The 27,104-nt window shown below is 42.1% G+C and overlaps 2 protein-coding genes across 3 annotated transcripts; one reads left to right on the top strand and one right to left on the bottom strand.

Moving 5' to 3' along the window:
- The first annotated feature begins 97 nt into the window (after positions 1-97).
- LOC106585394 (glycine dehydrogenase (decarboxylating), mitochondrial) lies at positions 98-18,392 on the top strand. Its single transcript, XM_014171546.3, has 25 exons — positions 98-480; positions 651-729; positions 2,920-3,055; positions 5,017-5,181; positions 5,669-5,746; positions 5,843-5,990; positions 6,196-6,392; positions 6,602-6,698; positions 7,265-7,370; positions 7,556-7,695; positions 8,063-8,143; positions 8,268-8,365; positions 10,149-10,233; positions 10,373-10,414; positions 10,745-10,887; positions 11,312-11,387; positions 12,353-12,478; positions 12,691-12,840; positions 14,465-14,577; positions 14,806-14,947; positions 15,414-15,525; positions 16,162-16,257; positions 16,413-16,585; positions 17,046-17,126; positions 17,283-18,392. Exons 1-25 carry the CDS (start codon positions 196-198, stop codon positions 17,421-17,423), a joined length of 3,090 nt encoding a protein of 1,029 aa, XP_014027021.2. The 5' UTR covers positions 98-195; the 3' UTR covers positions 17,424-18,392.
- Positions 18,393-19,006: 614 nt separating this feature from the next.
- On the bottom strand, positions 19,007-25,807 carry zgc:114041 (monocarboxylate transporter 13). 2 transcript variants are annotated; one of them, XM_014171547.2, is made up of 5 exons: positions 25,683-25,807; positions 21,547-21,771; positions 21,192-21,335; positions 20,013-20,801; positions 19,007-19,862 (listed from the first exon to the last, which is right to left on the bottom strand). In XM_014171547.2, the coding sequence occupies exons 2-5, from the start codon at positions 21,755-21,757 to the stop codon at positions 19,654-19,656; spliced, it is 1,353 nt and encodes a 450-aa protein (XP_014027022.1). In that variant the 5' UTR covers positions 21,758-21,771; positions 25,683-25,807; the 3' UTR covers positions 19,007-19,653. The 2 variants fall into 2 exon arrangements, with proteins under 2 accessions (XP_014027022.1, XP_014027023.1); XM_014171548.3 differs by having other exon boundaries at positions 21,547-21,627; positions 25,683-25,783.
- Positions 25,808-27,104: the final 1,297 nt, after the last annotated feature.

Raw genomic sequence — 27,104 nt, 5'->3', positions numbered from 1 at the left:
ACTGGGGCTCGTCAGCGCGTCAGCGACCTTTCTCTTATCGATTGGTTAGTTCTTTTTTAAGGGGCAGGCGTATAAACTAAGCAGTTTGAAGTAGATGGCAGAGACTTTTGGAGAAATCACATGTCTGAGGGTTTCAGTTGAGGTCGGAAGTGTGAAGGATTTCTTTGAATAGCTTTTTGTTTTAGTGAGTTAAAAATGCAAAGCTGTGCAAAGTCTTGGGGGATCCTATTCGCCAAATCGGTGAATTCACATGCACCTTGCAGACATATATCTGGTAAAAGCCGAATCTTTGGGAAACTACAGACTAGAATCCAAAACCGCAATGCTTTTGTAACTGTCCGCGGTCTTCGGACGTCTGCAGTCTATGCTTCTTCCAGACAGATAGACAGAATACTGCCGAGACACGATGATTTTGCAGAGAGACATATTGGTCCAGGCGAAAGGGAGAAAAGGGAGATGCTGGATGTTCTTGGACTTGAGGTAAGATTTATAAACATTTGGATGGAGAATTGATAGGACAGAAAGTAGGCTAATGTGTCGATCTAATGAATTGCAGGCGCTCTTGCATGTTTCTTGTCATAAACAGCTGAACTTTCAACAATGTATATAGTTTTAGTGCGTTTTTTTGTGATCTATACATTGTTTTTCAGTCAATCGCCCAGTTGATAGAAGATACAGTTCCAGAATCCATCCGTATTCAAAGAAGTATGAAAATGGATGATCCTCTCTGTAAGTTTATCTTCTTTCCATCATCTTTAACGGCACATGTTATTGTTGAGTCAGCCTATTTTGCTGGTCTGAGTTTTCTTTTAACATTGTAAATCAAGCCAAGCAAGCGACTGGCTGAAATGTAGGTTGCACTCCTATTGTGAAGCCCTCTTCACCGTTGAGTCTTCCTTTGAACATATTTGGAGTTGTTTTTGCGGAACTCAACGAGCAGCACCAATCTCCTGTTGGGAAGCCGATGCTAATAGGATGGCAATTGGAGTGTAAAGTTCAGCCTTGAGCTCCTGTCCCAAGTCCAGTTCAATCTGGTTATAGCCGTTAACATTACATCACAGACGAATGACATGTGCAAACGTGCTTCATGGAATTCCTAATATGGTTAATTTGATGGGTTTTGGTATTCTTACTTTAATACATATTTTTTTGACATTTAATAATAGACAGACGGATTTTCAATCGATTAAGAGAATTAGGAGACTTTTTAAATGTCTTACTATCAATAATAGTTTATTGTCTACAAAACACTTACTAGGCACATTTCCCTGGCAAACCCCTGCATAATTCCACCAGAGACAGACGTCTCATACTGTTATCACTTGAGATTTACAAGGCTATAAACATATGACTAATGTCAGTACATTGTATTACTAATTTACCTTGTTCTGTGTAATGGATTGCATTTATTAAAATCATTGTTCTAAAGAAACTGACAATATTGACATAATATACAATATTTAATTAAGCAAAGTAATTTGAAAACAGACAAAAGTATTGCTGATGACAATTTTCATTGAAGGCACATCAAAGATTATTCTTATTTTGCCAATATTCTCACCAGTCCACATTGATGCACTCTTACCAGTGATCCATCTCTACAATAATCAATGCAATACAAACTACTCGTTTTGGGGTGTCAATGTCATGTATTGAAACTCTCAGCTGTCAAAATCCCTAGTATTATTGCTGCATAATTTTCTGTTTTGCATCAGTTACATTAGTCATTGTTTTCACTATCCTGATATTCCAGCAGTGCTCAACATGGTGAGAGGAATAAGTAATTCAATTGGTAATGAAGGCTTGGCCTAGTGTACTCAAATTCCACTGTACTACTTACTGATCAGATGCTATAAAATAACACTTATCTGTTATTTGGGGAGTTTCCAACATTATTGTTATGCAAAATGATTGACTTAATATTCACAATGCTTAATAAGAAGGTCGAGGGGGGTTCTAAGACCACCCTCGGTCACTCCTTTCTGTCTTGTTCCATTATGTAGCTAACCATGCTGAAGGAACAAACTGGAGGCCATACTGCTTTTGGCTTGTTCAGCTTTTAGGAGGGGGGGGCTTGGTTTGCAAAGCCAGCAAGGGATTCTCTTCACAACAATAGATGTGCTGGATGGTTCTGAATCAGGCTTTTCTGATGCTTTGAGGAACTTTGTGACCATGGGAAAACTGTCCTCTCTAATGAAATGTGCAGCTCCACAGTAGGCCCCCCCACACTAAACCACTGGCCTCCACTACTGATAATGCTTTCACTTGTTTTGTTATTAGTTGTCAAATGTTAGATTTCCAAACAGCCTTCTCTTGTGCAGCTGAGTCATAAAGCAGTAAATATTTTAAAAATGGATTTACAGTTAAATTCTTTGTGCCACCTAAACTCAAACTGCAAATGTTCACCGTTTTCTGATCGTGTGGTGGTATACCCCATTAGAAATCACCAGAGAAATGCTCATCCTGATTATGAGAGTACTTTTGGGCACTCGATTCAGAGGGGTAGTATTGTCCATTCCTTGCTGAGGGCGTTGCTAAGCAGCGACGGAATGCCTGAGGAATTCCAGTGTATAGGTGTGTATTGGCTGATCTCCCCTACAGCACTGGAGAATTAGGCTAGATTACTAACCTTTGGGAAAGGGCCCATATGGTACAATAGATAGAAATATGATGCACAAATGGAAGTGCATTCTACACGCACAGAAATGTTGTATACAGAACACGACAGAGTGACGTGGAGTACACAAAGCTGTTTAGTGTAATTTCCTTTCCACTCCATTTTGACAGTGAATCTGATGCTATATGATGTTACTGCCCATTTTGTTTGAGTGGTTTGTTCAGAAAATGTATGGGTATAATTGTTTAATGCACTTTTTCCTCAAATATATGTGATGCCAATTGTGATCTCTCTTTCTGCAGGTGAGAATGAAGTCTTGGAGCATCTCCAAAAGATTGCATCAAAGAACAAGGTGTGGAGGTCTTATATTGGAATGGGCTACTACAACTGCTCAGTGCCTCCAGTTATACAGAGAAACCTTCTGGAGAATTCAGGATGGTAATGGTCACTTTGGTACAAATACACAAAAACAAAAGAGTTGTGATGTGTTCTGCATCTAGCCAAGTAGTCTCCATCAGTAGGGCAAGATGCTGTATATTTGATTGTGCACTCAAGGTGCATATATGTATGGGCTTCTGCTTGTCATTAAAGCACTAATTGCTACATTGCAGAAAAACGTGCCCCTAATCAAATACATCTTTTGACTTGAGGCTCAAGTTTCCAGTTTAGGTTTGCACTGCATTAAATTACATCCTCACATGTGGGATCTTGGGATCTGTTTTTTGTCTGACTTAAAACAAGACAGCACTGACTTTTTATTTTCATAAACTTCCACCCACTTCACCCTAGTATCTTGATTCCTTGAAAAACTGTTTGGTTTTTCTGTGTATTGTAATACATTCTTACATTTTTACAAATATTTTTGTCATTTACCCAGAGCGATTAGTGCATTCATCTTAAAACCTGTTTGGGACAGACGTTCCACTAGCGGAACGCCTCACCAATATCCAATAGTATAGCGTGGCGCGAAATACAAACACCTAAAAAATGCTATAACTTCAATTTCTCAAACATATTACTATTTTACACCATTTTAAAGATAAGACTCTCGTTAATCTAACCACACTGTCCGATTTCAAAAAGGCTTCACAGCGAAAGCAAAACATTAGATTATGTCAGGAGAGCACCCTCCCAAAAATAATCACACAGCCATTTTCAAAGCAAGCATCTATGTCACAAAAACCAAAACCACAGCTAAATGCAGCACTAACCTTTGATGATCTTCATCAGATGACACTCCTAGGACATTATGTTATACAATACATGCATGTTATGTTCAATGAAGTTCATATTTATATCAAAAAACTGCTTTTTACATTAGCATGTGATGCTCAGAACTAGCATACCCACCGCAAACTTCCAGTGAATTTACTAAATTACTCACGATAAACGTTGACAAAAAACATAATTATTTTAAGAATTATAGATACAGAACTCCTTTATGCAATCGCGGTGTCAGATTTTAAAATAGCTTTTCGGTGAAAGCACATTTTTAAATATTCTGAGTACATAGCCCGGCCATCACGGCTAGCTATTTTGACACCCACCAAGTTTGGCACTCACCAAACTCAGATTTACTATAAGAAAAATTGGATTACCTTTGCTGTACTTCGTCAGAATGCACTCCCAGGACTTCTACTTCAACAACAAATGTTGTTTTGCTTCGAAATAATCCATAGTTATATTGAAATAGCTCTGTTTTGTTCGTGCGTTTGACGCGCCGGCGCGTTTCGTGACAAAAAAATTCAAAATATTCCATTACAGTACTTCGAAGCATGTCAAACGCTGTTTAAAATACATTTTTATGCGATTTTTCTCGTAAAATAGTGATAATATTCCAACCGGGAGACGTTGTATTCGTTCAAACAGTGAAAGAAAAAAATGGAGTCGTCTCGTGCACGCGCGCTCCAGTGTCATTGTCCTCAGAAGGACCACTCACAAAAACCCCTGCTGTTTTTCGCCCAGAGACTGCAGAGCTATCATTCCACTTTCTGGCGCCTTCCTAGAGCCAATGGAAGCCTTAGAAAATTTCACATTACAGCAGAGATGCTGTATTTTTGATAGAGAGGCTACAGAAGGACAAGAAATGGTCAGACAGGGCACTTCCTGTATAGAATCTTCTCAGGTTTTGGCCTGCTATATGAGTTCTGTTATACTCACAGACACCATTCAAACAGTTTTAGAAACTTTAGTGTTTTCTATCCAAATCTACTAATTATATGCATATTCTAGTTTCTGGGCAGGAGTAGTAACCAGATTAAATCGGTTACGTTTTTTATCCGGCCGTGAAAATACTGCCCCCTATCCCAAACAGGTTAATATAGCTAGGTGAGACAACCACATATCACAGTCGTAGCAAGTACATGTAATCATTTCTCTGTGTCTCCTGTTCTCCTCAGGGTGACACAGTACACACCCTATCAGCCTGAGGTGGCTCAGGGTCGCCTGGAGAGTCTGCTCAACTACCAGACCATGATCTGTGACATCACGGGCATGGCTGTGGCCAACGCCTCTCTGCTGGATGAGGCGACAGCCGCCGCTGAGGCCATGCAGCTCTGCCATAGGTGAGGGGAGAATAAACATAAGCGAAATAGTGGCTGACCATTAAAGGGTAGTTACTGTAGTATAGTTCATGTATAGGATCTAGTTATAGTCTATAAATAAGGCCCAGAGTTTCTCCTGGTGAGGTTACTTTTTCAGGAAAAACTCCTGGCCCTACACATGTTAAAGTTGCACTATGGTTCCTAAAATTGTAATAGTTTGCAGAATTTGTGACAAAACAAGCAAGTATAGTGTAGAGAATCATTGTTCCATCTAAACCGCTGTGAAATGTTTTCCATAACCAAAAAGATTGTTTGAAGCTGGTGTACAAAACTTAGTTAAAGACGCTAAAACAAAACGTAAGAACGGGAAGCATAGAAATAATTCACATAGAACAGATCTACGGCTTCTTAGACTTGCTTTCAATGAGAATGATAGATCTATAACTCAATTTCTATGTGGATTTGGTCAGGCTGCCCAACAAGTTGTTTGTTGTTATGTTCCCTACAGACAGAACAAGAGAAGGACGTTCTACATCGACTCACGATGCCACCCTCAGACGATTGCTGTGGTGCAGACCAGAGCCAAGTACGGACATCCTTCAAAGCTTCACTCGGACCAAGGTTAGAACTGTGTACTAAAAGCAGCATCCTCATTATGGGTGCTCTGATTGTTGACCAACAGCTACATCGGGGTCAAGACGGTGCTGAAACTGCCTCATGAGATGGACTTCAGTGGGAAGGATGTGAGCGGTGTGCTGTTCCAGTATCCAGACACCGACGGCAGAGTGGAGGATTTCACTGCGCTGGTGGACCGTGCTCACAAGGGAGGGGTAAGAGAGCTGCTACATCTGACATTGGTAGTAATGGTTTATTAACCTAGGATGCTATCTTAAAGTAAATGTGGGTTGGGGTTTGGTTGTGTTATTTTGGATTTCTTGCTCCTCGTTTGGTAGGAAAGGACCCTTTATTATGTGGTGATTCCAGTTTGGTACCGAAGTGACTTGTTTGAAGACTCCCCGTCTCTCATCCCTGTAGGCTCTGGCTTGCTGTGCCACCGACCTGCTGGCCCTGTGTGTGCTGCGCCCCCCTGGAGAGTTTGGGGTGGACATCGCCCTTGGCAGCTCCCAGAGGTTCGGAGTACCACTCTGCTACGGTGGTCCCCACGCTGCCTTCTTCTCTGTCAAAGAAAACCTGGTCAGGATGATGCCTGGCAGGATGGTGGGAGTGACCAGGTGAGGGCCCTTAAGATTCACATTGGCCCTTTTCAGAATGGAAGTCAGGTCTCTTGAGATTGTAAAATGTTGGGCTTTATAAACAACATGTTGATTGACTTTATATAATTCTTGCTCACAGTGGAAAAGACTGAATTATACAGAATGCACATGTACATAAAGACTATCTCGATGCACATTGGTTTGAAATGTCCCTTGTTCGTCTGCAGGGATGCAGCTGGTAAGGAGGTGTACCGTCTGGCTCTGCAGACCAGAGAGCAGCACATACGTAGAGACAAGGCCACCAGCAACATCTGTACTGCACAGGTACTGTACACCCCCCCCCCCCCCCCTCTCAATACCGACACGCTGTACACCACCCCCCCCACCCCCCGAATACCGACACGCTGTACACCCCCCGAATACCGACACGCTGTACAACCCCCCCAATACTGTACACACCCCCCTGCTGTACCCCCCCCATACCGACACGCTGTACACCCCTCCAATACCGACACGCTGTACACCCCCCCAATACTGTACACACCCCCCTGCTGTACCCCCCCCCCCCATACCGACACGCTGTACACCCCCCCCCCAATACCGACACGCTGTACACCCCCCCCCCCAATACTGTACACACACCCCTGCTGTACCCCCCCATACCGACACGCTGTACACCCCCCCCCCCCCCCCCAATACCGACACGCTGTACACCCCCCCCCAATACCGACACGCTGTACACCCCCCACCCCAATACCGACACGCTGTACACCCCCCCCCCCCCCCCCCCAATACCGACACGCTGTACACCCCTTGTCTTCATTAATATATTTTTTTAAACATTTTATTTAAAGGAAAGTTTCTCACCTTCAAATGTATCTGTCTTTCAGGCTCTGCTGGCCAACATGGCAGCCATGTTTGGGGTGTATCATGGACCCCAGGGCTTAAAGCACATTGCTGAGAGGACACACAATGCTGCACTGATACTGGCTGAAGGTATGTCCTCCGACACCCTGACTGCACAGATCCATTTTTACGATCAATCAATGGTTAGCAAATTTCAACCAAAAGTGTTTATTGAGAAAGACAATGGTAACATTGCTTATTTTCAGATGATTTACAAATGTGTTCTTAGATTATTTTTATTTTTTTAAATGCCTCTCTCCCTCCTTTTGTATCAGGTCTGAAGCGGGCCGGACACAGGCTGCACAGTGAGATGTTCTTCGACACGCTGAAGGTTGGCTGCAGTGTGGCAGCCAAGGACATCCTGGAGAGGGCTGTCCAAAGGGAGATCAATCTGCGTGTCTACAGTGATGGAGTGGTGAGTAGTAACAGATACAGTTCGGGAACAAATTACATACACATCCACCCAGAGTTATTACATGTGCTTTATTGACAACGTTTGACCCTTAGAATACATTGTCATTAAAGCACACAGAAGCATAGATACACTCATATTAAGACCCCCTCCATAGAGCTCCACAGTGGCGGTGTCATAACCTAGCAGTCAAACAGGGAAATGGTTCCAATTGTTTTTGTAACATTCATTTTTCCCATAGGGGATTTTAGAAACACTTAAAATAAGGGCTGTGTTTCATTTAGGCTTACCCTGGCGTGATGTTTTGATAACCATGTAAAATTCTCGGACAAGGTGACTTTTGGTTGAAATGATTTATTTCTTTACCTAGTTAGGTGTGTCTCTGGATGAGACCGTGACGGAGAGAGACTTGGACGATCTGCTCTGGGTCTTTGGATGTGAATCCTCAGCGGTACGATTGCTTTCAATGGAATAAGATTATGCATATATTCAGCATTGCTTTCTTAAGAGAGTGCAAAGGTCCATCTTGAAGCCATTGGACAAATATCAAATTTCATTTAAATCTCAATTTACAGGAGCTGATTGCTGAGAAGATGGGTGAAAGGGTGAAAGGCATTATGGGTAGTCCTTTCAAGAGGACCAGCAAGTACCTCATTCACACAGTCTTCAACAGGTTGGTCTGTTTGTATCTGCCACATATTACAATATTTACCGTCATAAGGAGGAGCTTGTTATGCCATAACTGTTGATGACTTGTGTTCTCAGCGATCATCATATTATCAGTATAATGACACCAGACTGGTGAGAGACATTAGCTGATGTTCCGTGATTACTAATTGTCTTTGTTGTCCCAAACTCCAATTGATGCTTGGTAGATAATTCCTTGCACTGATAGCATAAGGTTGTTACGCATACAGTACCAGTAGAAAGTTTGGACGCACCTACTCATTCAAGGGTTTTTCTTTATTTGACTATTTCCTACATTGTAGAATAATAGTGAAGACATCAAAACTATGAAATAACACATATGGAATCATGTAAACAAAAAAGTGTTAAACAAAAATATATTTTAGATTCTTCAAAGTAGCCACCCTTTGCTTTGACAGCTTTGCACACGCTTGGCATTCTCTCAACCAGCTTCACCTGGAATGCTTTTCCAACAGTTCCCATATATACTGAGCACTTGTTGGCTACTTTTCCTTCAGTCTGCGGTCCAACTCATCCCAAACCATCTCAATTGGGTTGAGGTCAGGTGATTGTGGAGGCCAGGTCATCTGATGCAGCACTCACTCTCCTTCTTGGTCAATGCTGTGGGAGCCATGCTGGTTAAGTGTGCCTTGAATTCTAAATAAATCACAGACAGTGTCACCGGCAAAGCACCATCACACCTCCTCCTCCATGCTTCACGGTGGGAACCACACATGCAGAGATCATCCGTTCACTTACTCTGCGTCTCACCAAGACACGGTGGTTGAAACCAAAAATCTTGGACTCATCAGACCAAAGGACAGATTTCCACCGGTCTAATGTCCATTGCTCATGTTTCTTGGCCCAAGCAAGTCTCTTCTTCTTATTGGTGTCCTTTAGTAGTGGTTTCTTTGCAGCAGTTTGGCCATGAAGTCCTGATTTCACGCAGTTTCCTCTGAACAGTTGCTGTTGAAATGTGTCTGTTACTTGAACTCTGAAGAATTTATTTGGGCTGCAATTTCTGAGGCCGGTAACTCTAATGAACGTATCCTCTGCAGCAGGGGTAACTCTGGGTCTTCCTTTCCTATGGCGGTCCTTATGAGAGCCAGTTTCATCTTAGCGCTTGATGGTTTTTGCGACTGCACTTGAAGAAACGTTCAAAGTTCTTGACATTTTGCGGATTGACTGACTGTGTCTTAAAGTAATGATTTACTGTCGTTTCTCTTTGCTTATTTGAGCTGTTCTTGCCATAATATGGACTTGGTCTTTTACCAAATAGGGCTATCTTCTGTATACCACCCCTACCTTGTCACAACACAACTGATTGGCTCAAACGCATTAAGAAGGAAAGAAATTCCACAAATTAACAAGGCACACCTGTTAATTGAAATGCATTCCAGGTGACTACCTCATGAAGCTGGTTGAGAGAATGCCAAGAGGGTGCAAAGTTGTCATCAAGACAAAGGGTGGCTACTTTGAAGAATCTCAAATATAAAATATTTTCATTTGTTTCACACTTTTTTTTTTTTGGGTTACTACATGATTCCATGTGTTATTTCATAGTTTTGATGTCTTCACTATTATTCTACATTGTAGAAAATAGTAAAAATAAAGAAAAACCCTGGATTTGGTAGGTGCAAACTTTTGACTGGTACTGTATACTGGACAATACAGGGTTTAAGCACTAAGGTTTTTAAAGTAAAATAACACATTAGGCCTAAAACGTATCTTTATAATCTTGATTCACTCCTATTCTTCATCCCATGCAGTTACCATTCGGAGACCAACATTGTGCGCTACATGAAACGCTTGGAGAACAAGGACATCTCTCTGGTTCACAGCATGATCCCACTGGTGAGTTATGGGAAAGCAAAGAAGAAATGTTTTACTTTGGAGCTTTTTTTACATGGTCTGAATACTAAAAACCTACGAACTACTGAAAAGATTTCTCGGCCATCGGCATTTGTAATATCCATTTTGTTTTCCATGTCAGGGTTCCTGCACAATGAAGCTAAACAGTTCTTCAGAGCTCATGGTGAGTGAATATCAGGGTTGGGGTCAATTCGGTTAGAAAGCAGTCAATTCAGGAAGTACTGAGATTGAACCAATAATTAAAGGGCTTTAGCTTGCAATGGTTTCCCAATAAACTTAAAAGCTATTTATTCTAAAAGTTTCCATTTTTAAATTCAAATCAGTTCCTGAATTGACTCTTCGATTTGATTTGACCCCAACCCTGATTAATGAATCTTTTCTTTCACCTTGTGGTGGAGTGAAAAACACTAGCTTACCCTATGACTTGTAAGGACATCGCTGACTGTCATTTCCCATATTTCTCCCTTTGTTCTCTCTTTCCCACTGTTTTTAGCCCATCACCTGGAAGGAGTTTGCCAACCTTCACCCCTTCTGTCCCCTGGACCAGGCTGAGGGTTATCAGCAGCTCTTCAGGCAGCTGGAGAAGGATCTCTGTGAGGTGACTGGCTATGACAAGATCTCCTTCCAACCCAACAGGTAAGCCCCTCACCGACAGCAATATTCAGTCTGGGGTATTCATGACCAACTGGGATTTCAGTTTCCCAGACTCCTCATCCGAGCGTGATTTCCCTGTCGCCCTCTGTTACACATATAACATTGTCCAATTGATTAATTTTACTTGATCATAGAACTGTCAGTTTGTGGCTGATAACTATGGTTCCAAGTCCCCCACTTATCAGTATAAATGGGGCTGATGAATAGCACATCGTGCTACATTGGCCTGGAAAGATAGCGGCCTGGTTGTTAAACTCTTATTCCATGCTTTTCCTTTACAGTTACTATGACGCTCATATAGACTAACCTTTGAACTCGGCACGTTTGCTTATGCTGAGACTTCACTGGGAGCATGTGTCTGTGAGCATGTCTGGTACATTTAAGACTGTATAACCTCATCTTTCAGTGGCGCTCAGGGAGAATACGCTGGCCTCGCGGCCATCAAAGCCTACCTGAACTCTAAAGGAGAGGCCCATAGAACAGTAAGTATGGTTCTGATTAAACTAAACACATATTTGCTAGCACACATGCTAGGCCCTGTAGAGTCAAAATAACCCACCCTTGGTTAATTGTTATAACATTATATCAAAGTATATGTTGGGGTTTGCGTACTACAAATGACCATAATTCATTTTCAGTCTGAATGTTTTCTGCCGTCACCCATTTCCATGTAAACAACCTGTATGTAATACATGATACTTAGACCCACCTACAATCATTTATCACATGTAAAGCCATAAAGGGACTTGTTTTAAGTACAATCACTTGTTTGTCAACAGACATTGTATTGGAAAAGCTCTATCTGAAGAAGAGGGTTGTTGGATACTTCTACAGGAACTTTGAAAGGCCCCAAGTGTCACAATGTGCTGGGTTGAAGTGGCTTGAGTACATCCGGTGATGGGAATATGATAGAATAGTGAACGAAGATAAGACTGCTCGTTCAAGTAGCTTTCCAGTTTTATAATTTAGCCTTGATTTTTTTTTTACTGTCATAAGCACTTCTTTGATGGTGACATGAGCTCTTGAAACAGTCAAGGTCCACAGTTGTGCAAATAAGGGACAGAAAATACCACACTGTCTGGAAGTTATTTGATTCCAAGATCCCATATTTGGTGTTTTTTGAACTGCAAGTCATGGGCAAAATAGATTGAGCTCGGTTTGTTTTTCCTGTTGGGGAAGGAGGGGGGGATGTAAACGTTACCCAACAAACACACAGGTCTTGGTGACCTTGTGTGACAATATTGCAAAATGTCAAAATAAGTCTCCTTAAAGGGATAAAATAAATTGAAGACCTATTTTCAATCATGTTTGATGTCAATTGGAGATTTGCGCTTCGAAATCTTAATACTGTGATTGCATATCTAATGGTTGACTTGTTTAGGCCTAATTCTGTCTTTTACTTTGATGGTCTGAGTGTAACTGTTTCTGATATTTTCCTTTTGCTCAGGTTTGTCTGATTCCCAAGTCAGCCCATGGTACCAACCCGGCCAGTGCCCAGATGGCTGGCATGAAGGTGCAGGTGGTGGAGGTGGACAAGGATGGCAACATTGACATGGCAAATCTCAAGGCACTGGTAAGAGCTGGTTGGAGGGATTCTGCTAAGCTTACTGTTAGTGTGGCTGGTTAGATTGAAAGGCTACTCTAAAAAATCATTGCGGAACATGATGGCCCGACAGTCAGGTCACTCACTATGTACTGGTAGTGTAATTGGCGGTCAATTACCCCCACTTAAAAGTGGACGGTTATGTTGCAGAGACACAGACTAACACATTATTCCCCTCTCAGGTGGACAAACACAAGACTAACCTGGCAGCCATGATGATCACGTACCCCTCCACCTTCGGTGTGTTTGAGGAGAGCATTGATGATGTCTGCAATCTCATCCACCAGAACGGAGGACAGGTCTACCTGGACGGTGCTAATATGAACGCACAGGTGAGAGAAGAGTATAAGCTGTGTACTAAAACTGTTGAAAGACTTTTTTTTGGGGAAAAAAAACAAATTGGGTTGCTTATCCAGATGTTAATTGAATCATGGACCCATTATTTTAATATTGAGTCATATTACAGAAGTGTATTTGAAAGAACCTTTTGAAAGTATATTTTTCTTTTACAAGTGTCTCAGGGATTACACTATTCTACAGCGTACGGTTGAATATTTTCAGTATTTTACAAATGTTCCGTCCTGAGAATAAATCACTTTTCTCTCTGGGTAAGCCAGTATTTCCCGCCAAAACAGGAAGTGCCATTCTCAAGCATAAATACACTACATGGCCAAAAGTATGTGGACATCCCTTCAAATTAGTGGATTTGGCTATTTCAGTCACATCCGTTGCTGACCGGTGTATAAAATTGAGCACGCAGCCATGTAATCTCCATAAACAAACATTGGCAGTAGAATAGCCTTACTGAAGAGCTCTGTGACTTTCAACGTGGCACCATCATTGGATGCCACCTTTCCAACAAGTCAGTTCATCCAATTTTTGCCCTGCTAGAGCTGCTCCGGTCAACTGTAAGTGCAGTTAATGTGAAGTGGAAACGTCTATGAGCAACAACGGCTCAGCCGCGAAGTGGTAAACCAAACAAGCTCACAGAACGGGACCACCGAGTGTGTGTGTAGAGTGTAAAAAAAAAAAATGTCTGTCCTCGGTTGCAACACTCGGTACTTGGTTCCAAACTGCCTCTGGAAGCAATGTGAGCAGAAGAACTGTTCGTCGGGTGCTTCATGAAATGGGTTTCCATGGCCGAGCAGCCACACAAGCCTAAGATCACCATGCGCAATGCCAAGAGTTTGCTGGAGTGGTGTAAAGCTCGCAGCCATTGGACTCTGGTTTGGCGGATGCCAGGAGAACGCTACCTGGTGCATAGTGCCAACTGTAAAGTTCGGAGGAATAATGGTCTGGGGCTGTTTTTCATGGCTCGGGCTAGGCCCCTTAGTTCCAGTGAAGGGAAATCTTATCGCTACATTATACAATGACATTCTAGTGAATTCTGTGCTTCCAACTTTGTGGCAACAGTTTGGGGTAGGACGTTTCAGCATGACAATGCCCACGTGCACAAAGTGAGGTCCATACAGAAATGGTTTGTCAATCGGCGTGGAAGAACTTGACTGACCTGCACAGAGCCCTGACCTCAACCCCATCGAACATCTTTGGGATGAATTGGAGTACCGACTGCGAGCCAGGCCTAATCGCCCAACATCAGTGCCTGACCTCAAATGCTCTTGTGGCTGAATGGAAGCAAGTCCCTGCATGTTCCAACATCTAGTGGAAAGCCTTCCCAGAAGAGTGGAGGCTGTTATATCAGCAAAGGTGGGACCAACTCCATATTAATGCCTATGATTTTGGAATGAGATGTTCCATGAGCAGGTGTCCACATAATTTTGTCATGTAGTGTATTTGAGCTATTCAATTTGATAATTTTTTTAACCCAGGTCTAATGCATTTTACCCCCAGAGTACAGTAGTGCCCTCTTCTGTAGATGAGTAACTTTGGAGAATTGCCTTTCTACCACATTGTCATCACCGCTCTCTCCTACCTGCTCTGCTCTCTACTCTACAGGTGGGCCTGTGTCGTCCTGGTGACTATGGATCTGACGTCTCTCACTTGAACCTCCACAAGACTTTCTGTATCCCCCACGGAGGCGGAGGACCAGGGATGGGACCTATTGGAGTGTAAGTGACAAACTGGATAGTTTCCCTCAAATGCACATTGGTGGGCAAAGCACAAACTCAAACTGCCCGAAGCAAATCTATAACTGGCCAAATCCATTATAAATGTGGAGTTTTTATCCTGGTTAGGAAACACTACTCTCAGTAAGTATTAGTGCAAAGAAAAACACAATATAAAAAGTGGATAAGTAATTACTTTTGACTTTAAATCGAGTTGTGTATGATAAACAGGAAGGAGCACCTCGCCCCATTCCTGCCTAGCCACCCAGTGGTCTTAATGTCAGCCGGCAACATGTCCAGCTCCCTGGGCACCATCAGTGCTGCCCCCTGGGGCTCCAGTGCCATCCTGCCCATCTCCTGGGCTTACATCAAGGTCAGTACTACATCTATCCTATGAGCAGGTTGACGTTTGTCATGAATATTGGCTTGGAGGAAGAACTGAGTGGTATCTGCTAGATTGGCCAGATGCAAAGTCAATATTGGCTATATTGTGAAAATGTAATGGAAACCAAAATGTGGTTTTTGGTCTTAATTTAAGGTTAGTCATCAGGATTAGCGTTGTGGTTAATGTTAGAATCTGATTTTAAACCTATGACTTTGTGGCTATGCTAGCTTGTGACCACTGCAGAGCTGCCTCCAGTACACAAGTCATGACATTACATGCATCCTATGGTTCAGTGCCATGGAATTTCAATAATGATAGATTTGTTAGAATAGTGTTATTCAGGATACTCAAATTGTCTTTCTAGGCAAATGCAGAGAGAGAACATGCAACTAAAGCAGCGACATCAGTTGAGTACATGTCGATATAGACCCTGACCTTGTATCCTACTGTGTAGATGATGGGAGCCAAGGGGCTGGTTCACGCCACAGAGGTGGCTATCCTGAATGCCAACTATATGGCCAAGAGACTGGAGAGCCACTACAAAATCCTCTTCAAAGGCAGGAAAGGTGAGTGGTAATTCCTATTCACCCCGTTTTACAGCGTTTTCCAAACTAGGGGTCATGACCTTGTCGGATTTCCTGATTTGAAGATGGGGTCACGAGAGAAACTAATTCGCCATTTAGTTCATAGAACCACGGGTACATGAGTGACCTTTGATATCCGGTAAAAGCGGTCGGGACAAACCGAGCGGTCTGTTTTACTTCCTACAAATGTGGCTCACATTTTTGAACAGTTGGAGCTATAAGCTATTATGACCCCATTCCTGAAAGCTAAGACTCGCAGGAACACTTGCGTGTCTTTTTCCCTCTAAGACGAGCACAAGCTGCACAGGACTTAAAACCGAGTGGACAGGACCAGTCACCAAATCTGACTGGAGGGAAAAAGAACACCATCACTGAAAGCAGTATCTTTTCTACACAGAAGATCATACAATTATTGCCAGATGCTTTTCTTAGATTTTGTTCCTAAACTTCAATACCTTTGCATCTGTCACTTGGAACCATATTCCATTTGTAATGGACGGTCACACTCCCAAATAAAAGTAAACATTTTGCTTTTGATTACATCACTTTATAAAGTCCTTCAGTAATTAGCCAACACTAGCAAAATGTTGCTTTAACACCGATTGTTTTGGTCCACAGGCTTTTGTGCTCATGAATTTATTTTGGATGTGAGGCCATTCAAGAAGTCCGCAAACATTGAAGCGGTGGATGTGGCGAAAAGGCTACAGGATTACGGTGAGCTGGAACACACTGCATTAACGGATAGTTGGGCACTGCTGAAAAGTCAACATGGTCCACTTGTCTCTTACTCTAAGTAAAAAAAATTGACGTTTTATTATTGAATTTCCTCGTGAGCCTTCTCATCCCCCTGTGTGTCTAACCTTGGTCAGGTTTCCATGCCCCCACCATGTCGTGGCCCGTGGCAGGAACCCTGATGATCGAGCCCACTGAGTCGGAGGACAAGGCAGAGATGGACCGCTTCTGTGACTCGCTGATGGGAATCAGACAGGAAATAGCAGATATTGAGGAAGGCAGGATGGATGCCCGCATTAACCCATTGAAGGTACGTCACTGGCCTGACTCAGACAACTAACAAATTGTGTCAAGCCATGCAATCAGCTACATACAGTGGTCATTAAACTCATTGCAATTTTACTAAGTCAAATTGGTGTTAGTTTCAACTTAACTGTTTTGTGTTGTTGACATCCTCTGAGGAAAAGGCAAGCATTTTTGAAACTGTCTGATTGAGATGGGGTTTCTGAAGTGTAATTATTTTTTAATGTATGCTTTGGCCACATACGAGAATAGGATGAGTCAACATTATTTGGAGTGGAGTTTGAACTTTAAAAGAAAGATTTTCACTAGACGGTTTAAGAAATACCACTGTGATATGGACAACCTTTTATTATAGTGTTATTGAGCATAAATCTGTGCTTTTAGTGGTAGCACCTAAAATGTAGCACGAGTTGCTGTATGTCACCAGAGCAGCTAAAATAGGTGTTCACTGGGGTCTGTGTCCACAGATGGCACCTCACTCCCTGGCAAGCATCACCTCCTCTACCTGGGACAGGCCCTACTCCAGGGAGTATGCTGCTTTCCCCCTGGTGAGTCATCTCTCTGGAAAACATCACACACTACCAACTCCATTAAAAATGTCTGTTTTCATGCAAATGTCAACATCAGTGTTAGCAAAATCTTTACACATTACCTTGCTTACAATTTGTTATTAGAAAGAGTAAACTCGCTTTCCCCATTTCCAGCCATTCGTGAGGCCTGAGACCAAATTCTGGCCATCCATCTCCAGGATTGACGACATCTACGGTGACCAGCACCTGGTCTGCACCTGCCCCCCCATGGACGTGTATGAGTCACCATACGAGGAGAAGAGAGCTTCCTCATGACAAACGCCTCCGTTATACCAGTCATCACACTTCCAAATTCTGAAAATCCATTGAGTTGTATCGTACACTGTAGTTTCTGTATTTCAATGTGCCTCGACTCTTTTCTGTTGTACAAATAGTTGCCTTGACTTCCTTCATGATGTTTTTATGCTCTAAAGTAGCGGATCGGACTGACACGTAGATCAAGTTGTAGGGTTTTGTTAATATTTGCTCTGTTCTGTGCATGAAAATGTGTATTTTGACATCACTTATGCTAGTCTTGATAAGAATTATGGATAGTTGTAGTAAATATTGTCTCTTTTCCACCTAAGGAAATACTGCCATCTAGATGTAAATGTTAAACACCAATAACTTTCTCACATGATTTGTTTTGAGACACTAATACATTGACATTTATCATCTCCAAAACAGAGACTAAAGTGATGTTCATGGAACTAATTGGCCTTTAAGTATTAGTTCAAAGAATGACTTCAGTTCTCTGCCTATGGACATGGCATGAGAACCAAGGAAGTTCGTTCCTTTTAATCCTATTAGGTGATCATCTTTGCTTAGCCTCACTACATTGTGTGACTTACTGTACAACTTGGAACAGTTGTGGGTGCATGACTTTAAAGTGCTGTGGTGAATATCAATGTAAAGATTGTTAGACCCAAAATAGACAACTTGTAAGATCTACAGCCTGTATGCGTGATTAAATTACACATCGACTTGTGGTTTTTGCAGCTCAATATGAAGAGCATCAGTTCTGGTCACACACCATTGTTCTCACAAATGACTAGCATCTGCCTTGGTCTGGTTAGTGTGTAAGTGAAATTATGGAAGCAAATTAACTTAAGCAGGGGAGAGCGATTGTTCCTTGTGCAGGTTTGTGCCATTGTACAGCCACCACACATTCAATGCCTTCATTTTTTATTCATTCAGTAAATTGCAAAAATAAACATGTAATGCACTTTGATGGGTGCAAAATTACCCTTTTTGTCTCGTTACATTTGGATGGGGGGGAATTTAGTCTAGACAATATCACGCATTCAAGTGTTAACTTGTAACGCAGCTGCGTGGGATGTTGGATTTTAAAGTTGGTGGTTTCATTGCAGCCAATGGCAGTGTCCGTGATAACGCAAGGAGCCAGTTGTGGATTGGATAGCTCTACACCTCAGAAAATGCCAAAAAAACACTGGAAGGTGTCAGATCTGCCCCTAGTAATGGTACCGGAGAGAGCGCAGGGCTTGGGTACTGCCAGAGTTCTAAACAAAATAAATGCTGGGCCTGTAGTCTCATGGATTATGTGCCATCTTCAGAGGAGCTAGAGGTTGTAATGGACTAAATGGAACGGTATCAAACATGGTAGCTGTTCAATTTATTCCATTCATTACAATGAGCCCGTCCTCTAACTCCTACCAGCCACCTCTGCTCTGCCGTTGACCCATTTTGGCGAAGGAAGATTTAGAAGCTACAGAAGACATTCAGCTTTGAAACAGACTGATCATTATTTCAGAAACATCATTATCAGGGGAGGACTAAATGGTGTGGCAACAGCTGACAACCTTTGATGTGGATGGAAGGAACTTGCACAGCCATTAAGCTTAACATATTTGAATAGTCTTTATTGAAGAAAAAAAAAAGAAAGTAATTAGATAAGGCACTGGTGACATGTAAAGTGCTGAGCCACAGCTCCAGTACTAGATTTCCATGGGTAATATTCTATTGTGTAAAAGGGGGATAAATAATATTGATTTATCATTAACCCTATAGCACATGACATTCGAGTTAATGTATGGGTAAAGCGGTACATCGAAATACTTAACTTTACTCACATTATGTGCCTAAGCATAGGTGTTAGCATGTCTAACCAAAAATAAATTTAAAATATAGGTAAAATACATGCATTGCACCAGAGATTAAAACAAAATACCTGTATGAACATTAGTTATACTGTATGGCAAGTATATAACAGACAATTGCAAGACAAATCAGTGACCATTCAAATACATAATGGTAGGCATTAAAAGTGATAAAAACTACTGTACAACCTAGTCAAACATATGTAAACCGGGAACTTTACAAATGGTGAATGACCAGGTATAATATCAACACCCTCCATTACTTACTCCTGTGACGCAGCTTAAGATAGATTAAACCCTGACTAGGCGATACAAGCTCAGAATGAAGCCATCCCAAGAGCTCATGAACTGCAAACATTTACTGCCATATCCCCTGAAACAGAGTAACATTATTTGCAGTTGCTCTCACTAACAACCAGCTTCACTCCCATCTTGTAGGCAAAGGCCTGAGTGGCCTCTAGCTCAGTGTCACTGGGAGAGGCCTTCTTCCGCTCGACAAGTCGGTCCACCAGCACCACAAACACACCAGATATGATGAGAACCAATCCAGACAGGTAGAAGCATGCACCAAAGTCTTTGTCCAGGTCAACCAGCCAACCTGTGCAAAGAGAAGAAATTTGAGCCCACAAACTGCTGCCCTGGATGAATAAACCAGTAGCTTCACTGATTAAAAGCTTAGTTCATTCAAAGTGAAAATGGGTGCAATTCAGTTAGTGCATGTCAACATTGTAATTTCACCCCATCTCACCTGCAGCAGGTGGACCAATGAAGCCCCCGATACTTCTAAAAAGCATGAAGAGTCCCAGGCCGCTGTCGAACCCCTCCAGGCCCACTATGTCCACAATAGACATCACATGGATGGCTACAACGCAGCCAAACAGAAAACCGTAGAGCGAGGAGAAGACCAGAAGGACCGAGTAGTCCTTGCCAATGGGCAGCAGCAGTAGCACTACTCCCAACATGGTGACCACCATTGTCAGCAGCTGTAGGTTCCTCACCAGCCTCAGATTGGCCAGCCAACCACAGGCCAGCCGACCAAGCAAGTCAGCCAATGCCAGCACAGACAGGATGGATGCCGCCCAGTAGTTCTTCAATCCCAGGCTGGTGGCATAGGGAACCACGAATAGAGGTGGGATGAAAAATCCTGCAGCAGCGAAAATGGCAAACAGGATGTAGAGCAGAAATTCTGGTTTCCTTAGCAACGTCCACTGGAAGCTTAGCTTCTTTGGCATCGGGTCATCAGCAGCTTTGGAGTCCTGGTGGTTGTCCTTATTTGGCTTGGTGGGATTATGGGGTTTGGATTCAAGAGGTCTCATGAGGGCTCCACAGACACAGATGTTGAGCTGAAGGCTCCCTATGATGAGCAGAGCTCCCTGCCAGGTGTAGACCTCGATGAGCCACTGGAAGAAAGGACTGAACACCATGGCGAAAACACACTCCCCAGAGCTGGCTATGGCGTACGCTATGGGACGCCACTTCAGGAAGTAGTGGCTCACTATGCTGTTGGCTGGTAACCAGGAAAATGAAAGTCCCAAACCTAAAAATAAAGTGATGATAAATCTTGGCTCTGTGTTGGTCTGTTACACATGTATAATGTATTACATTTAGTATGTGCTCAAATTTAATGAGCCAATATAGCTAATCAATAACTACACCAAGTTGTTCAGTTACAATGCGTTCTGGTTGGGGTCACAAGGTAAAATTCATCAGGATTGTTTACCCTCAGGGATGACCATTTCAGTTCTATTTTCTCAAACTTCCGAAATCGAAAATCACTCGAGGTAATGCCTTTTATTTTCCTCTGATTATTTTAACTGTACTGGTACAGTAGGTTTTATGGGCTGGTGACCGTTGTCTCCTGTGATTGGTCATTGACAACAAAAAATACGTAAACTTATTTTTCCACTTGGGGAGCCCTCAACCCTACCTTGCAGTACACCTATGCTGAGGTACATCCATGGAAGACTGAGGTCGAGAGAAGCCAGGATCATCCCTGAAGCAGTGAGGAGCCCTCCCATCATGATGACTGCCCTCTGGGTACAGTGCATGCTCAGGACACTGGCGACTGGGGCTGAGGTGGAGACAAATCATTACAGGAATCAGAGTGGATTGTTCTAGTGGTTACTACAACAAAATGTCAACCTTGTCTAGTTGCTTGAGCATGAAACCCAGGTTTGTTTTTGGCCAACTTATAACGCTCTATAACCATGCAACACATTTCAGTTGAATAATGAAATAGAAGTTAAACTGCAATGTAAACAAGACAAGTTGCCCTCACTTACCTCCCAAGTGAAACATGACTATCATAGTGGAGGTGACCCATGAGGTGGTGCTGGTGAGGACTCCAAAGTGGTTCTGGATCTCTAGGAAGAATAGGCCGAAGTTCTTAAGGACGCCTGTAGTGAGGCCCATGATAAAGAAGGCTGAGGTGACCACCACCCATCCATAGCCCCCATCAGGGGGGCCACCTGCCTTCATACCAGGGTTCTGCATCACAGCTCTACAGCCTTCGAAGAACATATGTACAGTAGGCACATGTTCACTGCTGCAATGTGGTCAGTAAATGGGTGGTTCCACCACTTTATTTTGACATGGTCATAAAGAGCACATGTTCAACTTAATAAAAAACAAATATTGCCCCCCCCCCCCCAAAAAAAAAAAAACACTATAGATATTAAATGAAGTGCCTTTTTTAATATAAACAGGCTTTCAAAATGCAATATTTGTGGACAATTTATACTTAATGTCAAAGGCAAGCAAAAGGCACTCATTTCGTGGACCCAAATACACTTAATTGCAACCTGGTCTCAGAGCATTTTGTATTATTCTGTTTGTAAATCCAAGATGCTCCATTAACCTCTCTCTTGGGGAGGTGGGACACTAGCTAATTCAAAGTTCTCAAACATACGACTATTTTACACCATTTTAAAGATACACGTGTCCTTAATGTAACCACATTGTCCGATTTCAAAAAGGCTTTACGGCGAAAGCATAAAGTAAGATTATGTTAGGACAGTTCCAACACAAGAAAAACCAAACAGCCATTTTCCTAGCAAGGACAGGCATCACAAAAACCAGAAAACCAGCTAAAATTATGCACTAACCTTTGACGATCTTCATCAGATGACACTCCTAGGACATCATGTTACACAATACATGCATTTTTTGTTCGATCAAGTTGATATTTATATCCAAAAACAACATTTTACATTGGCGCGTGATGTTCAGAAAATATTTTGCCTCCAATACTGTCAGTGAATCAGCACTACAATATACAGAAATACTCATCATAAACATTGATAAAATATTAAACTGTTATTCAAAGAATTATAGATGAACATCTCCTTTATGCAACCGCTGTGACAGATTTCAAAAAAGCTTCACGGGGAAAGCGCACTTTGCAATAATCTGAGTACTGCGCTCAGAAAAAAGACATCAAGCAATACAGATACCCGCCATTTTGGAGTCATCTAAAATCATAAATAGCATTACAAATATTCACTTACCTTTGATGATCTTCATCAGAAGGCACTTCCAGGTATCCCAGGTCCACAATAAATGTTGTTTTGTTCGATAAAGTCCATAATTTATGTCCAAATACCTCGTTGTTTGCGCGTTCAGTAAGCTACTCCAAGTGTAGGAAGCGCAGCCAAAATGTCACGACAAAAAGTTAAGTTATATTTACGTTCGTTCAAACATGTCAAACGTTGTATAGCATCAATCTTTAGGGCCTTTTTAACTTAACTTCAATAATATTCCAACCGGACGATTCCAATGTCTTGAAAAACATTTTGGAACACAGCTACCCCTTAAGTGAATGCGCGCCAATGAACTCATGTGCTTTCCTGAGTCAACAACTTCCAACTTCCTTTGTTCGCTCTCTGTTCACCATAGACGCCTCAAACAACTTTCTAAAGACTGTTGACATCTAGTGGAAGCCTTAGGAAGTGCAAAATGAACCCTAAGTCACTGTGTGTTAGATAGGCAATGACTTGAAAAGACTACAAGAACCAGATCTCCCACTTCCTGGTTGGATTTTTCTCAGGTTTTTTCCTGCCATATGAGTTCTGTTATACTCACAGACATCATTCAAACAGTTTTAGAAACTTCAGAGTGTTTTCTATCCAAATCTTCTAATAATATGCATATTCTAGTTCCTGGGCCCGAGTAGTAGGCCGTTTAATTTGGGTACGTTTTTCATCCAGCCGTGAAAATACTGCCCCCTACCCAAGAGAGGTTAAGACAGATGGTTACTTAACCTCTATGGGCTAGGTGGGCGTCCCACCTACTCAACAGCCAGTGTAATCCCGTGGCGCGTTATTCAAATTCCTAAAAAATGCTATAACTTCAATTTTTCAAACATATGACTATTTTACACCATTTTAAAGACAAGACTCGTTAATCTAACCACACTGTCCGATTTCAAAAAGGCTTTACAACGAAAGCAAGACATTAGATTATGTCAGCAGAGTACCCAGCCAGAAATAATCAGACACCCATTTTTCAAGCTAGCATATAATGTCACATAAACCCAAACCACAGCTAAATGTAGCACTAACCTTTGATGATCTTCATCAGATGACAACCCTAGGACATTATGTTATACAATTCATGCATGTTTTGTTCAATCAAGTTCATATTTATATCAAAAACCAGCTTTTTACATTAGCATGTGACTAGCATGTGACTAACATGTGACTAACACTGCCGGTTTATTTACTAAATTACTCACGATAAACGTTCACAAAAAGCATAACAATTATTTTAAGAATTATAGATACAGAACTCCTCTATGCACTCGATATGTCCGATTTTAAAATAGCTTTTCGGTGAAAGCACATTTTGCAATATTCTCAGTAGATAGCCCGGCATCACAGGGCTAGCTATTTAGACACCCAGCAAGTTTAGCACTCAAAGTCAGATTTACTATAAGAAAAATATGTTATTACCTTTGCTGTCTTCGTCAGAATGCACTCCCAGGACTTCTACTTCAATAACAAATGTTGGTTTGGTTCAAAATAATCCATAGTTATATCCAAACAGCGGCGTTTTGTTCGTGCGTTCAAGACACTATCCGAAAGGGTAAATAAGGGTGACGAGCATGGCGCAAGTCGTGACAAAAAAAAATCTAAATATTCCATTACCGTACTTCGAAGCATGTCAACCTCTTTAAAATCAATTTTTATGCCATTTTTCTCATAAAAAAGCGATAATATTCCGACCGGGAATCTGCGTTTAGGTAAACAGACGAAAGAAAATAAAGCATTCGGTCGACTCGGGCACGCGCCTAAGCCCATAGTACTCTGATCGGCCACTTGCCAAAAGCGATATTGTGTTTCAGCCAGAGGCTGCCTCGATATCGTTCAGCTTTTTCCCGGGCTCTGAGAGCCTATGGGAGCCGTAGGAAGTGTCACGTTATTGCAAAGATCCTCAGTCTTCAATAAAAAGAGCCAAGATGAAACGATTTGTCAGACAGGCCACTTCCTGCATGGAATCTTCTCAGGTTTTGGCCTGCCATATGAGTTCTGTTATACTCACAGACACCAGTCAAACAGTTTTAGAAACTTTCGGGTGTTTTCTATCCAAAGCCAATAATGATATGCATATTCTAGTTACTGGGCAGGAGTAGTAACCAGATTAAATCGGGTACGTTTTTTATCCGGCCGTGTCAATACTGCCCCCTAGCCCTAACAGGTTAAGGCATAAACAAAAGGAGGGTTGGACATATACGAAAAAGTCTAGCAACCCAAAGGTTGCGAGGTCGAAGCGCATGACATACAACTTTAGCATTTGAGCAAATTAGCAACTTTTCAACTACTTAGCATGTTAGCTAACCCTTCCCTTAACTTTAACCCTTTTAACTAACCCGTCACCCATTTCTTAAACTTAACCCTAAATCCTAGCCTAGCTAACATTAGGGAGCTAGCTAACGTTAGTCCCCTAGCTAGAATTAGTAACATATGTTTAGCAAATTCCTAACATGTTGACTGTCTGATTTACGTACAGAATCATACGAAATGCTCCGAGACCAGGTTGACAGCGAGTAGGAAACACTTTCTTAGAGCCTCAGCTTGTCTGCCTGAATGTATTTCTGAGCATGATGACCGTTTCTGAATTTCTGACTAGAAAGTCGTGTCCATTGGCGCTCTAAACTCCGCTTCTCGGTCGTTCAAGCGAATGACCGCACGTAGTGGACCTGCACTGCAAACAATGCAATGACAATCCGCACCACATGTGATACAATGCATCGATCGACAATATCTATTCTTCCTCGCAATGAGATAACAGCAGTTACTGCACTTGCATCATGTCTAGTCATTCTGACTTTTTTTAAATGTATAAATTAACAGTATTTATCCTGCTAACTGTTCTGAGAACTCAACGCAAGGATGGAATAAAGAAATGGAGTATCACTCACGACTGGATCGTAGCCTTCTCACTTCGTGCTCTTCTCCTCCTGGTTTATTGGGAGATATTGCTGTTCTCTTCTACTGGCCATATCGTAATTTCTATTTCAGCGCGGGGAGGTCTTCTATATATACATGTCGGAGTTGGACACTCCTCTTCGAGCTCATGCTCATTATGTAAGTCGCGACCAATCATGTATATAAACCCTGGATCGCTGATGCTTTGTATTGGCCAATGAGAGGCTTTGGTCACAACTCATTTATTTTTATTTAACATGTATTTAACTAGGCAAGTCAGTTAAGAACAAATTCTTATTTTACAGCCTACCCCAGCCAAACCCTCCCCTAACCCGGATGACGCTGGGACAATTGTGCTTTGCCTTATGGGTCTCCCAATCACGGCTGGGATCGAACCAGGGTCTGTAGTGACGCCTCTAGCACAGAGATGCAGTGTCGTTGTCAATATGTTAGGTTGGTTGTATCCTACAACATAACCATCGTAGACCACTAAAATGTGCAGTCAAAATTAAGCATGACTGTCAATACTGGAATGGAATGGACCAAGACCCCCAATCTAATAATTGATTAAATCATGTGTGTATGCTTAGAGTCAATGGTGTATGCCAACATGGAGAGAACCCCATCATTAATGGTGTAATATGCCCTTGCCTTGCGAATCGGGCATGTTCATCATTACATAATTGGCTGAAGGAAATTAATGATGACTATTAGGGCAAACTAGTCCATTTACAACATCTGACAGCCCTTTTTAACTGTCCATGCCCCATCTGTTTGGTATCTCAACAGGTTTCCTGCTCTCTGCAGAGGAGAAGGAACCATTGAAGAGTGTAGACGGTACTACTACATAGTAATGCTTGATTCACTGTTTTCACGACGCCAACTCCCACTTCTTCCTCTCACTAGGGTGCATGTGCTCTGAAAGGGATTGGTTTTCCCCTGAGCTGATCCTTTAAAAACAGAGAACATGGTTGAGTGTGAGAATGCAAGTCAATGTAACACATTTTCCAGAGTTGGATAGTAATAAAATGCATTTCCACAGCAGAAGCAAATACTCCATACGTTTTTGGACAGTGAGCACTTCTAAAAAATGTGGCTCTATACTCCAGCATTTTGTATTTAAGATAGAATGTTTCATATAGGCGACAGTATAGAATGTCAGGTTTTATTTGAGAGTACTTTGAGACATACAGTGGGTATAGAAAGTCAGAATGTTCACCTTTAGTTGCCTTACAGCCTGAAATGAAAACATAAAATCGGACTTTTTCCAGCTTTATTTTCACATGAACCATCTTCCCATTTTCAACTTCCTGACAGAGGGCTGTAGGTGCTCCTCAAGAATCTGTGGGTATTTTGCACTGTCCATTTTACACTGTCCATCACCCTGACAAGTGCTCCAGTTCCTGCTAAAGAGA

This window comes from Salmo salar, chromosome 24, assembly GCF_965601325.2.
Source record: "Salmo salar chromosome 24, fSalSal1, whole genome shotgun sequence".
NCBI classification, from domain to species: domain Eukaryota; kingdom Metazoa; phylum Chordata; class Actinopteri; order Salmoniformes; family Salmonidae; genus Salmo; species Salmo salar.
Note: the sequence above shows the minus strand (reverse complement) of the source record. Positions and strands in the feature narration are given on the sequence as shown.

What these genes read in the sequence shown, in the direction of transcription:
- LOC106585394 (XM_014171546.3), top strand. Translation starts at nt 196, where the DNA reads ATGCAAAGCTGTGCAAAGTCTTGGGGGATCCTATTCGCCAAATCGGTG. An exon ending in ACAGTTCTTCAGAGCTCATG is followed by an intron (nt 10,415 to 10,744) that starts GTGAGTGAATAT and finishes CACTGTTTTTAG; the next exon opens with CCCATCACCTGGAAGGAGTT. An exon ending in CCCGCATTAACCCATTGAAG is followed by an intron (nt 16,586 to 17,045) that starts GTACGTCACTGG and finishes CTGTGTCCACAG; the next exon opens with ATGGCACCTCACTCCCTGGC.
- zgc:114041 (XM_014171547.2), bottom strand. Translation starts at nt 21,757, where the DNA reads ATGCAGAACCCTGGTATGAAGGCAGGTGGCCCCCCTGATGGGGGCTAT. An exon ending in CAGCATAGGTGTACTGCAAG is followed by an intron (nt 20,802 to 21,191) that starts GTAGGGTTGAGG and finishes CTTTATTTTTAG; the next exon opens with GTTTGGGACTTTCATTTTCC. An exon ending in CATTGGTCCACCTGCTGCAG is followed by an intron (nt 19,863 to 20,012) that starts GTGAGATGGGGT and finishes CTCTTTGCACAG; the next exon opens with GTTGGCTGGTTGACCTGGAC.